At 32.8% G+C, this 16,488-nt stretch overlaps 1 protein-coding gene across 2 annotated transcripts in view; it reads right to left on the bottom strand.

The window, feature by feature from the left end:
* METTL15 (methyltransferase like 15) overlaps positions 1–16,488 on the bottom strand; it is a 178,391-nt gene that overhangs the window by 78,878 nt on the left and 83,025 nt on the right. For both annotated transcript variants that reach the window (XM_031941811.1, XM_003773651.4), the window contains exon 3: positions 6,698–6,834. In XM_031941811.1, coding sequence (XP_031797671.1) covers positions 6,698–6,834 — 137 coding nt within the window. The remainder of the gene's footprint in view (positions 1–6,697; positions 6,835–16,488) is intronic.

Here is a 16,488-nt window from a genome sequence, read left to right as displayed (position 1 = left end):
TTGAGTCTCTAAATCTTAACTGTTATAAAAAAAATGGACACAAATATCTTTGTACCTATGGATTCCTTTTCTTCTTCTCTGATATCTTTGGAATATAAATCCAGGAATAACATTGCTGATTCAAAGGGCATTCAGAGTTTAATAGCTTAAGGGGAGGAGAGGCGGCAATAATTCCATTTTTTTTTTTTTTTAGAACATCCAACTGACAAATCCACCTTCAGTGTATTAATGTACCTGTTTACCCACAACCCCTCTAGCATTTGTCATTCTCTTTTTTATGTTAACCTTGATGTAAGAGGAGTGCAAAGTGGAATGCCAGAGTTATTTTAACAAGCATTTCCCTGTCAGTAATCTGGGGATTAAAAAAAAATTAATGCAGCTATTGACAGTTTGATTTTCTTCTACTGAGAACTGCCTGTTACCATCCTGTGACCATGTGTCAATTGGAGAATGGGTCTCATTCCTATAAATTTGAATCTCTTCTCTATATTAGTTTATTTTTCCTGAATCTGATCTTCGGGAAAAGCACAAGTCTAAAGCTTTTTGCCACATAGTATCTTTTGCAAATATTTGAAGATTATCATTTTTCAATTCCAAGTCATTTTCAGGATAAAAAGCCCCAGTGCCTTTCACAATCTTTCTATATCATAAACTTGAGGTCCTTCACTCAATCACTTTCTTCTGATGATTGCCAATTTGTCAATATCTTCCATAATCAAACACAATACTTCTGATGTGTTCTGACCAACGCAACCTGCAAGACTTCTGAACACTTTCTCTTAATGTGGCATAATTTATAGTAGCACTTTTTTAGTTTCTAAGTTGAACTTATGTTAAGCTTATAGACCTTTTTTTCCAAATGATTCTCATTAAGCTCATCCATCTTATAGTTATAAAGTTGAATTGAGAAATCCAAATGAATTCCTGTTAAATTCCATCTTATCCAATTCCGTTGATTTTTGCTCTCTACTGTATCATTCATTCAGTTCTTTCTAACTTTGGGCCATTTACAAATTTGACAAGTATATATATCACTTATGCTTTTAACCAAATTGTTGATAAAAAATGATAAAAAGCATAAATCTCTAATGGTTATTCCCAAATACCTCCATCCTAATTAGCAATGGCCATTAATGATTATTCTTGGACATATCAATCAGTTCTAAATTCCTCTAATCAACCTATTCCATCATCATTTTCACAAGCATAACAAGAGAGGCTTTGTAAAAATCTAGACATATTTATACCAGCTTCTGTTTTACTAATCTAGTAACATTTTTACTAATTCAGACTCTCTTCTTTGTGATTTTCTTTTCTTTTCTATACATTCAAAAACAGCCATATCATTTCCTATCTGAAATTAAGAATTCCTGGCTAGGAAAAGGCTCATCATAAATATGGACATTAGGGCATTACTAAGTTTATCTGAAAAATTCCAGAAAAGCAGGCATGTATATGGCCAGATAGAGATTTTTATGCCTTACTAACTCCAACCCACACTGATCTTTCCATCTGTGAAATTCTATTGCCATTCCAATCAGTACCACTCAATTGAATACATTAATTTTGTTTTATGGATTGTAGATTTGTCTCCATATTTAGAATGCAAATTCTTTAAGACCAAGAACGACATCTTTTAATTCTTTTGTATTACCATGCTCCTACCTTTTCTCTCTTAGAATATCCACCATATATAATATATTTTTAATAAAGTCTTCTTGATATCATGCTGCATTCATCAATGCTAATGACTAAAGTCCAGGGTGGGAAAATATTGCCTTTGATCTTTTCTAAGACTTTTGAGAACTTGGAATCTATAACCAAAAAGTAGAAAAGAAATTAGTTTTCATGAACATTATTTTTTTTTTTCAAAGAGTTTAGACTTTTAGACCTTAGTATGGCAGGGATTTGGGTCAATTTCTTTCCTACTTAATAATGGCCTGGCAGAGGACCAATACCTGGGGAAAAGGGAACTGGGACTCTTACAAGTCAATTTTAAAAACTCTCTTAAATTGCACACATATGAGTTCCAATTTGCCTTATATATCAAAAAGAATTAAAACTTATCAAAGAATTATACAAAAGAAATATCATTAAAATAGAAATCTTAAGACTATTCTTTTCTAAATTTGGCAAATATTAATACTATTGCTTTCCAAATTTAGCACCTTTCAACAAGATGAGAAGAAAATTCTTCCCTAAAAATGGAACAAAATGCTTAACATATTAGTGATCTAGCTGGTTTCTTTCTCAAGATAAATAATGTCTGATGGCCATTTGGTCCAGGTAGCATTTAATATTCAAACACAAAAAACTATAATGTCACTTTTTAATATTTTCATGATAATAAAAAAGTAAAAGACTATTATCAAGAGTTAAAATGACTCAGGTAATTTGTTTGTAATTTGTTTTTTTTTTAAATGTGGATATGTTTATAGAAATTCATACATTTTAATGTCACATAGTAGAAATGACCCCCAATAGCATGGGAAATTTATAGCAGGTATGTCTCTTACAAGGGAAAAGTGTATGAATATTTACCCAGAAATCTGAATTTTGACAAAAAAGAAATGTTTGATATAATATAGTTTGTCAATAGTACCCTACACACACACACACACACACACACACACACACACACACACTTTTAGCAGATAATTTAACAATAAAAGGTGATGGGAGGGAAATTGGGGAGCTGCTAGAATAAACTGCTTTCCTTCCTCTTTCCCCATCTAGGCCAAAGGTAAATTTGGAAGCTAGCTGTTGAAAAAGGAAGTGTATTTCTCCAGCAATTAAAATTCCTGAAATTTTTGTCAGAGCAGATAAATTTTGCTATCACTTCTTTGAGAATTACAACTCTACTTACAGGAAATAGGGTTATTCAAGCTCCTTTGACTGCTCCTAACAAAACTTTAGAAACAATTTAAAACAGCTTGTCAAAAAAGAAATAAGGTATACAGATGGAAAAAAAAATATGTCCTCAAATAATGGGGGAAGTGGAAAGGAAGAGGCAAAATACATGAGTGATGTGAATATACAAAGATTTATGGTATGCCCTTTTAACTTTGGGTGGTAAAACTTGGTTCACAACTTTCTCTAAAGCAGAATTGTTGAAACAGGAAATACTAAAATTGAGTATAACTGGAAAGCACTTACCTGTTTTCAGTATTGTTAAAATGGAGATTATATTGGATATTCTTCAATACCATAAGGATCTATAACTGAATCAATGTGGATCTTCACCTAGGCTCCCTAAAGGAGCCCCTCTAAATCAGAGTTAAATGGTTTCTAAGGATAGAATGGAGGAGGGAAAGTTAGAGGGAAAAAAAAAAAAATCCATCATGCTGCCTGATGAAGAATCTAGGTGAAGAAATCAGAACCTGATGAAAAAGCCAGAAATGATCAAGCTTGTTCTCTCCCCAACCTGGGTTAAACAGCAGATAGAGGGCTAGGCCTAAGGGTCAGGAAGACCTGAGTTCAAATCCAGTCTCAGATACTTTACTGGCTGTGTGACCCTGAGCAAGTCACTTCTCCCTGTTTGCCTCAGTTTCTTAACTTTTAAAATAAGTTAGACAAGGAAAAGACAAACAATTCTAGTATCTTTTCCAAGAAAACCCAAAGGAAGTCACAAAAAGTCAGACACAACTAAACAACAACATCATTATTCCTCTTTTTTTCTTCCTCTACTTGTGTATACATTAATTTTAGGGGATCTGAGTCAATGAAATGGAGCATATAACAGATAAGGCAAAAATAAGAAAGAAAAACTTTAAGAGTAAAGCTGATAAATTAAGTAAAAATTATTAAGGAATATACTATACCATAGATAACAGTCCAAAAAGGCATAAGGATATTAGAAGGAAATGCATGTGTCATCAATTTATATTTCATATATGCCTACATGCCCCCTGCATATATTCCATTATGAATAACTAGTGTGTGTGTGTGTGTGTGTGTGTGTGTGTGTGTGTATCATGCTATATACGTCTCCGTGTTCTATTACTCCTTTTACTTAGGCAATTACTTTGTCTTTTATTATTTTGAAATTTTAATATTTTATTTCTCCCCAATTACATAGAATTTTAACATTCTTTTCCCCAAAAATTTTTGAGTTTTAAATTTTCTTCCTTCCTTTCTCTCCTCCCCACCTCACTGAAAAGGTAAACCATTTGATATTTTCTTTCTTATATTGAAAAATAAATCTAACTCCCTATTGTTTTAATTTATATTTTGTTTCCTTTTGTCCACATATGAGAATGACTTTATGGTTTCTGACAACATATGATTTTATTTGTACTTGCCTACAATGTCAAGCATGAGTTTAAACTTCAGTCTCATCTTGTAATTACTTAGTTTTAACATCACTGATTTGTGATTCTCTATGAAAGTCCAAAATTTTACCTTTTCAAAGAAAGTTATAAGTACCATGAAAAAAATTCATGATGATGGCTTGGCAGACAAAAAATTATCATGACATAATTTTCTCAAATTATTTCATATCATTTAGTTTTTTGATAAAATAATTACAAAAACTTTTACAGAAATTTCAATCCCTGGATTATGGGAGATATAGGTTACTTAAAGATTGGGACAATTCAAGTCTCTGGCAGATCACGTCAAGCTAGAAAGGCTTCAAATATGAGTCTTGTGACAAATTGCACATCTGTGGTTATATGACAAACCTATATCAATGAGGAAGGAATGATCACCAGAGATTTAGTCACCATGAGATCAATTTTTTGATCACAGTGATGTTCAATGACTATTGATTAAAAATGGGAAGAAGATAAGTTCTCTGACGGTGAACTCAAACTAAAACATAAACAATGAATTAATTTACAATGAGAAGATATCATCCAATCCAGTAGAAAAAAAAAATAAATGGCTCAAAAGTTTTATTAATTGAGAAGATATCAAATATAAAGAAAACAATACTAGTTTAGAAGACAAAAGAGTCTCTAATATTTAGGTGTGTGGTTTTATACAAGGCACTTAAAACTCTTGGATCTAAGATTCTTGACTTGTAAAAAAAAAAATAGTGGGGGTGAGGGGTAGATAGAGGTGGGGAGAAGGTTATTGACTGAGTTGTTAAGGATTTCTAAGATCTTTTCCAGTTCTAATGAAGTCCATATTCTATGAGGTTCAAGTCCTAAGAGTGGTAAGAATAAGAGATGAGATGGATCAAAAGAACTAGGAAATAGTCTTCAAAGAACTGAGAGACAGGATGCAATTTATTGTTTCCAAAAATAACTCTTAAGATAGTTGGAAAAAACACTGAAGTGAGAGAATTTGGAACACTGCAGGGAGAGCAGCATTTTAATTGTTGTTTTATAAACCTTTTTAAAAAATCACAAAATGCTCTTGAAAATGAAACAATTACAATTCTAGATTAAAAATCAAAATCCCAGAAAAATTGAATTGTCTAAATTTATTTATAAGTAACAATAACTGCAATTACAAATTCCTAGGTAAAAATATACAAATAAACTTCGGATATTTCAAGTTCCATGTTTGGGGCTAGAATTTGCATCACTATTATTCCTGATACTAAGAATGATCCATTGATTCAATAATCATTTATTATATGTCTATATTGTGCATATAACTGACATCTAGAAGAAAACATGGAATTCACCATTTAATACAATTTTAAAACCAATATACAATTTTTTTAGAACATACATAACATATGATAGTCCATCCTGGCATTTCCCATCATGGGAACTAAACACTATTTCATAAAGTTGTCCATTCCATTGTTCAACAATTTCATGTTTGATAAAGTCATTCTGCCTATTGATTTTCTATGTAATTTCCACTTATATGTTCTACTTCTACTCTAGAGAAAAAAAAAGTATCTTTTATGTATAAAAGCTGGCCCTTCAAATATCTGACACAAGCTCATTTCCTCATTATTTTGTTTTGTTTTGATTTTTTGTTTTGTTTTTGTGCTAATGTCTTTTAATTTTGGTTCAACCTATAAACCCAAATTATCCCCCAATCAACATTTTTCCAAAAGAATAAATGTTACTACCCCATTTTTATCAAGGACAACATTGTCCACTACTCCAACACTGTACTACTAAGATGGCATTGATTTAGATTATTTAGAAGAAAGTTTATCTGCATATCAGAAACAAAATTAATTATCAGTGATATTACTCTAAAATACATACAACTGATACAATTTTGTAAGTTTAAGTGTATTTTCTTATATTTGTTTCTCTCCAATAAATAGTATGGAAGTTCTAGCATATTTCTAGAATCTGAAACAATTAATATTCTTACTTTTTTTTAAGAAAAAAATTTAGCAAATCACTATTTGTGTGCTAAATGTGTATGTGTATGTGTATCTATGCGTATTTCTTTGATTTAGGGGCCAGAACCAGTTATCATATTTGTGGCTATATGGTGGCAGTAAGAGGAAAAATACAGTACAAAAAAACAGTATATACCTAATATTTTGCTATTTTTACTTCTTTGCCAAAGAGGACCACAATATCAGGGAGGATAATCAGGTGAATTGGATTTCAGTGAGGGAGGACTATAATTGCAGGTAACTGCAGTGGGGAAAAGAAGAAGAGTACTTAATAGCAGATAGAGCAAAGTTGTCACTATATACAGGATAACAGAACCCAAACCAGAGAATTTCATGAGAATTGAAGTATTTAAACTACATAAAAAGCACAATACTTACGGATATAACTCTGAAAGCTGTTGAGCTATGGCATAAGCTGTTGGATCTCTATCTAGAACATATAATGTAACATCCACTTCTTTCTGCAGAATGGCTCTTGAGTGGCCTCCTGAACCAAATGTCATATCAAGAATGTTCTAGTGAACATAAAAAAGCAAAAACAAATTATTTAAAGATGAATTTTAAGTTTTCAATGATTTCTCCTTCAAACAGGTAGTTAATTCCTAAATATGTATATCAATTTTCCCCCATAAAGGTAAAAGGTAATAGGTATTAATGGGGTTATATAACCAGGATCTAATTTGCTATACATGAATTCAGGCTCATTTTTATTTTATTTTTTTAATTAATTTATTTGACCCTTGAAAAACCTTGTGTTCTGATCAACCCCCCCCCCCCCCCCCGTTATCTTTCCCCTCTTCCTTTGTTGGCAAACAATTCAATATATGTTAAACATGGTAAAAACATATGTAAATCCAATATACGCATACATATTTAAACAATAATTTTGTTGCACAAAAAAAATCAGATAAAAAAGAAAAAAATGAGAAAGAAAGTACAATTCAAGCAAATAACAACAAAAAGAGTGAAAATGCTATGTTGTGATCCACAGTCAGTCCCCGTAATCCTCTCTCTGGGTGTGGATGGCTCTCTTCATCACAAGATTATTGGAACCAGATTCAGTTCTAAACCTATTGAGTTCAAATTATTTTGTTTTTTGAGATTATCCATCTTTAATCCTGTCTTTGTAAAATGCCAGAATTTAAATTCAGGAAAGATCTGAAAGAAATCATCAAGTCCAATGCATTCAGTTTTACACATAAGGAAATTGAAGACTTAAGTGACTAGTTGAGGCAATCAGTAGAAAAGCTGGGGATCAGAACCCATACTCCCACTGTTTGTGAACAGCTTTCTGTGTGGGCCATTTTATCTCAATGTTCAAAAATGTTGCATACAAATGAGAAAAATATTCAAGAACACGAAAATAACTCCATATCTCCAGATCCATCCAACTTCTCTGTGATTTTTTTTTTAAATAAAGGAAACCACAAAACATAATCCACAAAATCCTATTGAGATATTATAAACTTAAAATGATGAATTGATGAAGATATTGAGAACAATTCAACAAGCATTATGCTTTTATAAGCACTTCTTATGTACAAGACAATATGCTAAGAGAATGATCAAAGTTAGGAAATGAAAGAGATCTTAGAGGTTATCCATTCCAAATGCCTCGTTTAATAGATGAGAAAAGTAAAGGTCAGAGAGTGACTTGCCCAAGGGGTCAGGAAGGCAGTGAGGAAACAGGGAGCTGAATTCAGGTCCTTTCACTCCAAAAGGATTCCTGTGCTCCAAAGTTACTCTTCTTTGCATCTTATCCCAGTGCCTCCTAAGGCAGATCATTGTTGGAGAATAAATTAAGTGACACTTGTTTCCTGTTTAGCCTCAGGCAAGTCACTCTATAAGGTCTTAATTCTGTCAACTGTAAAACAGGTGTAAACAGGTGGCCTCTGAGATTCCTTACAGCTCAAATCCTACACCTGAATGATTTATGGAGAGACAAAGAATACCCTACAGATCTCTTTCTTAGGTAATCACTAACTTTGAAGGATCTGATTCAAAAGTCATTTAGAGACTATATATGCTACAAGATAAAATGCTTCCCATTAGAAATGTTCCTATTGTTGGTGTTCTTCAACTTCAAAAAGGGAGGGCTTTACGTTTTCCCATAAATATTAAAAAGAAATACTTAATAATACTGAATGGTAAATGTGACAAACTCTTTTAAAAGTACATAAAGGCATAGATTCATTTGTAATGCCATATAATCTTCTGCATAAATGAAAGCATACCAACAAATGTTCTGCATAAATGAAAGCATACCAACAAATGTGGTTTTGTCCCTTGACAATTATTACTGGCAACATTCTCCACCAAAAGGAAGAAAGGGGATAGTGATTGTGTTGCTAATTTTCCATTTAATTTTTGTTAGCAGAAACCACAACCTGCCCACACTTTCAGCAACCTGAGTCCATCCAAGCGCCCTAGATGGGGAGAAGAGTAATGAAGAAAATCTTTCCCTAAATCATTTTCTCCTGAAAAAGGTTTAGATGAGGAAGAAGAGTGAGGAAAAGGGTGAATGTGGGTGTAAATACTATAAAGTGTCAATGTTAACAGATATGGATTAAGCACTGCAGGAGGCTATGGAAAACCCCTTGTTTTTTCTGACCCTATTTAAACATAAGACACCTCCGTAGAGGTGTGTGGTCATTCCATGATCCTTTAAATTCTATGGTAACATTAACACCTAAGGATTTCCTTTCTAACTTGTGTAATCTCTTGTAGTTTTGTGTAATTTCTTGAACTGAAATATTAAAATCCCTTTTGAATTCCTTTCCCCTCTCCATTTTAAGACCACAAAAAGCTTAACTAAACTATAAGGAGACATTTACCCTGGGTCATGCTAGAAAGCTATTTTCTTTTGAATACCAATTCTAAACTTACCCAGTGAACTTAAACAAGGTGTACATTAAAAAAAAAAAAAAAGAACACATTTTCCTGAAATTGCTTGTTTTATCACCCAAGGGAGAAATCCTAATCAATATAAAAATTTTTCTTTAAAACTTTTCTGGGAAATAGAAGATATAAAAGATTATCATTTACATGACTATTTTTATTATATCATGATTATATCTGTGGAACTATATTGATAATCAAATTTAAGTATCCAGAGGGAATAAAAATCTAGCATTGCCAGTCAAGTTTAAAACATACACCTCAAAGGGAGAGAAGGATCATTTATCAAATGCAAAGTGCAGACCATCACCCAAGTTCTAGGATTATCCAAAGAAAAAATTCATCTCCATTTTCAATTCATGTTTAATTAGTTTATCAAGTTTAAGAGGAAATCCTTCATCCAGTTATCTAAAATACAGTAGAACTAAATGGTGACCAAGAAGGAATAAAAAAAATAACAATTACTTTGAACAAGTATTTATTACATACCAACTATAGCTAAAGCATTGTATTAGGCACTAAAGACACAAAGACTCCTGCCATCCAGGAGCTGACATTCTACACCAGAATTTTACAAGAGTAGTCCTCTTCAAAATGATAAAAGATATGCAATAATTTTTATAATGTGTAAAATGTTCAAAGCATGTTGGAAATTTTTGACAATGACCTCTGTAGTCAAGTGATATATAAGTACATAAGAAAATCATTCTCATTACTAGCAATTTTTATGTCATGTATCCAAATGACTTTTGGATCAGTATAAAACAGATGTAAATATCGATAATCACTGAGATTATTCAAAAGAAGGTGACACAATCTCTGAAAGCAACTCATAAAGACTAACTCCAATCATCATTAAACCTTCTAAGAAACAGAAGCATCAATGCAAAAGCATCTCAAGTTGATTTGGTAAGTTAATATGGTACAGTGGAAAGAGCTCAGAGTGCCTGAATTTAAATTCCAGTTCTATCACTTACCATACCTGTATGACCATAAATAGCTTATGCTATTTTTCTCTTTCCTAAGTCATATAAGGAATTTAGATTTCATGACCTCTAAGATCTTTTTAGATCTAAATCTATGATGAGAATTAGATTCTTATGCTTTTTCAGGTATAGCATTTATTGTGGAGATACAAATAAATTCTGTTAGTTTTTTTTTTTTAAATGTGTGTCATTAACATATATATAATCACTACTGAGTGATAGGTGTGCACAAAAAGTTCTATTAAAAAGATGCTCAGAAATTAAGACAACTCTGAGATACAACTACACACCTGTCAGATTGGCTAGAATGACAGGGAAAGATAATGCAGAATGCTGGAAGGGATGTGGGAAAACAGGGACACTGATACATTGTTGGTGGAATTGTGAATACATCCAGCCATTCTGGAGAGCAGTTTGGAACTATGCTCAAAAAGTTATCAAACTGTGTATACCCTTTGATCCAGCAGTGTTACTACTGGGCTTATATCCCAAAGAGATTTTAAAGAAGGGAAAAAAACCTGTATGTGCAAGAATGTTTGTGGCAGCCCTCTTTGTAATGGCCAGAAACTGGAAACTGGGTGGATGCCCATCAATGGGAGAATGGCTGAATAAATTGTGTTATGTGAATATTATGGAATATTATTGTTCTGTAAGAAATGACCAACAGGATGATTTCAGAAAGGCCTGGAGAGATTTACATGAACTGATGCTGAGTGAAATGAGCAGGAACAGGAAATCATTATATACTTCAACAACAATACTGTATGATGATCAGTTCTGATGGACGGGGCCCTCTTCAACAATGAGATGAACCAAATCAGTTCCAATAGAGCAGTAATGAATTGAACCAGCTACACCCAGCGAAAAAACTCTGGAAGTGAGTATGAACCCTTACGTAGAATTTCCAATCCCTCTGTTTTTGTCTACCTGCATTTTTGATTTCCTTCACAGGTTAATTGTACACTATTTCAAAATCCGATTCTTTTTGTACAGCAAAATAACTATATAGACATGTATATATATCTATTGTATTTAACATATTTAACATGTATTGGTCAACCTGCCATCTTGGGGAGTAGGTGAGGGGAAGAAGGGGAAAAATTGGAACAAAAGGTTTTGCAGTTGTCAATGCTGAAAAATTACCCATGCATATATCTTGTAAATAAATAGCTAAAATAAATAAAAGCTGCTCAGCTACTGAGTGTGGCCTACATAAGTTCATTAATTTGACTAAATATTAATGTTAACATTCCTAATGATAAATATGCCCTTCTTGATGAACAAGCCTTTTTGGGAATATTACCCGAGTTAAAATTAATTATAATATCTTACAATTTCAACAGCAGAGCATTTTATTCACTGTTCAAACTTTCTTTACATTTCAAATGAAAAAACAGAATACTTCTGTCCCTATAAGCCTTTAGCTCTATATCTAAGATCTTGTGATGCTTCTTTTTTTCCCTATTTCTTAAATTTAATTTGATTTTTTGTGATTTTTTCATATGCATGTGCATTTGTATAAATTATTTTACTCTGATGGTTTTATAACTACAATATAATGATAAAATCTATACTTTTGAGTCATATTTTGATAGAAACTACGCCTGCTTACCATAAAATCATCAGATTGCTTAAGGTGACAGTCTCCTTAGAAATTCTCTCCTACAACCTCCTCATTTTTATCATTAGCCCATGAAGACAAAATGACTTGTTTATGGATAATGAAATGAGTTAGTGACAGAACCAGAACTTGAACTCAGACATTCCACCTCCAAGTCTCACTCTATTGTGTTTATATTGCATTGCTTTTCATGTAATACACTATTATACTGTATTATATATTATTATATATTATAACTAGAGAAATTTTACTGAAAGTCTGGTTCAATACCTGGTCTGATTATAAGGGAATGGAAGTGCAGAGGGGAAAAGTGATTTGTGTGAGGCAGCACCCTAAATTCAACTTTACCTTCTCAGAATTTAATATGTCTAATATTAAAATAAGCAGTTAAGGAAATGGTTAAAATTTTTGAAAAGTTATATGAGACACAAAGAGCAGTATCATAAACAAAGTAGGAGATGATGGAAAATTTCATTTGTCAGATATGAGAATAAGGGAAGAATTTATGATCAAATATGAATATCAAAGGAAGTAAAATTTTTGATTATGTTAAATTTAAAAGGTTTCACACAAACAAAATTAATGCATCCAAGATTTGAAGGAAAGCAGGAAATTGGGAAAAAACATTTTACACCCACTTTCTCTAATAAAGGCCTCAATCTCAAATATTTCAATACCTTTCATTCTCTAGTTGATAAAGGATCAATACATATGAATAAGGAATTTTCAGAAAAAGAAATCAAAGGTATAAAGAATCACACGAAAAAATGCTCTAAATCACTACTAATTAAAGAAATACATCATAACACAACTTTGAGATACCACCTTGTATCTATCAAACTAATTAACATGATAGAAATGGAAAATGGCAAATGCTGAAGGAGATATGGAAAAATTGGCACTTGGCCTTAAGTAAGGGAACTAGTTGAACCATTCAGGAGAATGATTTGCCACTACTACCAAAGGACTGAAAAATTGCATACCCTTTGATCCAGCTTACAACTAGTATGTACCCCAAAAAACATCAAAGAAAAAGGGAAATGGATATATAACAAAAATGTTTGTAGCAGCTCTTTTTGTGATGGCAAGTAATTGGAAATTAAGGGGATAAGTCAATTAGGAAATGGATGAAGAAATTGTGGTATTATGATTGTGAATACTATTGTACTATAAGAAATGACAAGTAGAATGATTTTAGAAAATTTGGGAAACCTTATATGAACTGAATCAGAGTGAAGTAAGCAGGAGAATATTCCACACATTAACAGCAATATTACAAAGATGATCAACTATGAAAGACTTAGCTACTTTAATCAAGACAATGATCTAAGAAAATTCCAAAGGATACCTGATGAAAAATGCTACCCACTTCCAGAGAGAGAATGAATCAAGTCTGAGTGCATTATTGTAGTATGTATTTTTCAATGTTTTTCTTCCTTTTTTTGGTGACATGGCTAATTGAAAATAAATTTTAAATGATTTCACATATATAACTGATATAATGCTTGTCTTCTCAATGGGATGAGAAGGAACTACAGGAAGGAGGAGATTTGGAATTCAATTTTTTAAAAAATGAATGTTAAAAATAAATAATAAATTAACTTTAAAAAGCTATCATGGTTTTTAAAATAAAACAGCTTTGCATTTTTAATGCATATGGACTAATTTGATTAAGTTGTAAAGAAAATGAGCTTAAGTATTTTATAATAGTAAGAAAACTAGAATATCAGTTTCCATTTAGGAATCAGAATATATCTTTATCATACTGAAATATGGCCAGAGGACAGTGATTTGGAAACTGAGGGGACCAGAAACCTTGAGATATAAAAAGAAATTGAAGAAATGAGTAATACCTATCCTATAAAATAGAATGCAGAGTAGAAATACAATATTTATCTCCAAATATTTTAAGCATAAAGGAGAGAATATAATTGTTCTAAATGGCCCTATAACAGCAAAACAGGATTAAGGGGTCATAGTTTCAGAAAGACACATTTGTTTCATTGAACAGAAAAAGTCAAATACAGAGAAAAGTGCACAAGACTATTTGCTTTGTCAGAACTAGAGATCATTACTGATCACAAAATAGAAAATTTCGATTATACCAAACTGAAAAGTTTTTGTACAAACAAAACTAATGCAGACAAGATTAGAAGGGAAGCAATAAACTGGGAAAATATTTTTACAGTCAAAGGTTCTGATAAAGGCCTCATTTCCAAAATATATAGAGAATTAACTCTAATTTATAAAAAATCAAGCCATTCTCCAATTGAAAAATGGTCAAAGGATATGAACAGACAATTCTCAGATGAAGAAATTGAAACTATTTCTAGTCATATGAAAAGATGCTCCAAGTCATTATTAATCAGAGAAATGCAAATTAAGACAACTCTAAGATACCACTACACACCTGTCAGATTGGCTAAGATGACAGGAAAAAATAATGATGATTGTTGGAGGGGATGCGGGAAAACTGGGACATTGATGCATTGTTGGTGGAGTTGTGAACGAATCCAACCATTTTGGAGAGTAGTTTGGAACTATGCTCAAAAAGTTATCAAACTGTGCATACCCTTTGATCCAGCAGTGTTACTACTGGGATTATATCCCAAAGAGATTATAAAGAAGGGAAAGGGACCTGTATGTGCACGAATGTTTGTGGCAGCCCTTTTTGTAGTGGCTAGAAACTGGAAACTGAATGGATGTCCATCAGTTGGAGAATGGCTGAATAAATTGTGGTATATGAAAATTATGGAATATTACTGTTCTGTAAGAAATGACCAACAGGATGATTTCAGAAAGGCCTGGAGAGACTTACACGAACTGATGCTGAGTGAAATGAGCAGGACCAGGAGATCATTATATACTTCAACAACAATACTATATGATGACCAGTTCTGATGGATCAGGCCATCCTCAGCAACGAGATCAACCAAATCATTTCTAATGGAGCAGTAATGAACTGAACTAGCTATACCCAGAAAAAGAACTCTGGGAGATGACTAAAAACCATTACATTGAATTCCCAATCCCTATATTTATGCACACCTGCATTTTTGATTTCCTTCACAAGCTAATTGTACAATAATTCAGAGTCTGATTCTTTTTGTACAGCAAAATAATGTTTTGGTCATGTATACTTATTGTGTATCTAAGTTATATTTTAATATATTTAACATCTACTGGTCATCCTGCCATTTAGGGGAGGGGGTGGGGGGGGTAAGAGGTGAAAAATTGGAACAAGAGGTTTGGCAATTGTTAATGCTGTAAAGTTACCCATGTATATATCCTGTAAATAAAAGGCTATTAAATAATTAAAAAAAAAAGACTATTTGCTTTGTAAAAATCAATGAATTCCTTGGAATTCTTTCCAAAAATGTCAGATGAAGAGACATCAAGATTTCTCTTCAAGGACAGTTTGGACTATAACGATCTGGTTTTATTATTATTATTATTTTAGTGTTTCAATCTTCAATTTCTTTTAGCTTTTTATTTTCAAAATAGTTTTCAGCATTCACCCTTGCAAAACCTTGTGTCCTTATTTTTTCTCCCTCCCTTCCTCTACCCCCTTCCCTAGACAGAAAGTAATCCAACATATGCTAAACATATGCAGTTCTTCTATACTTATTTCCACACTTATCATGCTGAATAAGAAAACCCAGATCAAAAAGAAAAAAAAAAAAAAAAAAAAGAGAGAGAGAGAGAAAGCAAACAACAACAAAAAGGGTAAAAATACTACATTGTGATCCATACTAAGTCTCCACAGTTCACTCTCTGGGTCTACATGAGTCTCTACATCCCAAGTCCATTGGAACTGGCCTGAACTATCTCACTGTGGAAAAAAGCCATGTCCATCAGAATTGATCATTGTGTACTCTTCTTGTTGCCGTGTACAATGATCTCCTGGTTCTTCTCACTTCACTTAGCATCAGTTCATGTAAGTCTCTTCAGGCCTTTCTGAAATCATCCTGGTGATTGTTTCTTATAGAACAATAATATTCTATAACATTCATATACCATAACTTGTTCAGCCATTCTTCAGCCATTCTCCAACTGATGGGCATCCATTCAGTTTCCAGTTTCTTGACACTACAAAATGAGCTGCCACAAACATTTCTGCCCATGTGGGTCCCTTTCCCTCTTTTATGATCTCTTGGGGATACAAGCCCAGTAGAAATAATGCTGGCTCAAAGGGTATGCACAGTCTGACAGCCCTTTGGGCATAGTTCCAAATTGCTCTCCAGAATGGTTGGATCAGTTCACAACTTCACCAACAATCTATTAGTGTCCCAGCTTTCCCACATCCCCTCCAACATTTATCATTCTCTTTTCCTGTCAGCTTAGCTAATTGGAGAAGTATAAAGTGGTACTTCAGAATTGTCTTAATTTGCATTTCTTTGATCAACAATTGTTGGAATCTTTACAAAGTGTTAAGCCATTGGAGTTGATTTAATCTTAGAAAGAATTATTTTGGGCCACAACTTGAACTAGGTACTAAGTACAACTGATGGAAACAATGCTTGTGTTCACACCTTTAGAGAGCTCATAAGTATCTAAGTACTCAATGGAGTTCACACGTGTAGGGCTTAGTCCAAATTCACACTTCCCTTGAAGTTCTTAGGGCCAGAGAGCACTCTGGGAGATAACCCAGAATCCCTCTCCCT

This window comes from Sarcophilus harrisii, chromosome 6, assembly GCF_902635505.1.
Source record: "Sarcophilus harrisii chromosome 6, mSarHar1.11, whole genome shotgun sequence".
NCBI classification, from domain to species: domain Eukaryota; kingdom Metazoa; phylum Chordata; class Mammalia; order Dasyuromorphia; family Dasyuridae; genus Sarcophilus; species Sarcophilus harrisii.
The sequence above is the reverse complement of the archived record's forward strand: the minus strand, read 5'-3'. Positions and strand labels throughout refer to the sequence as shown.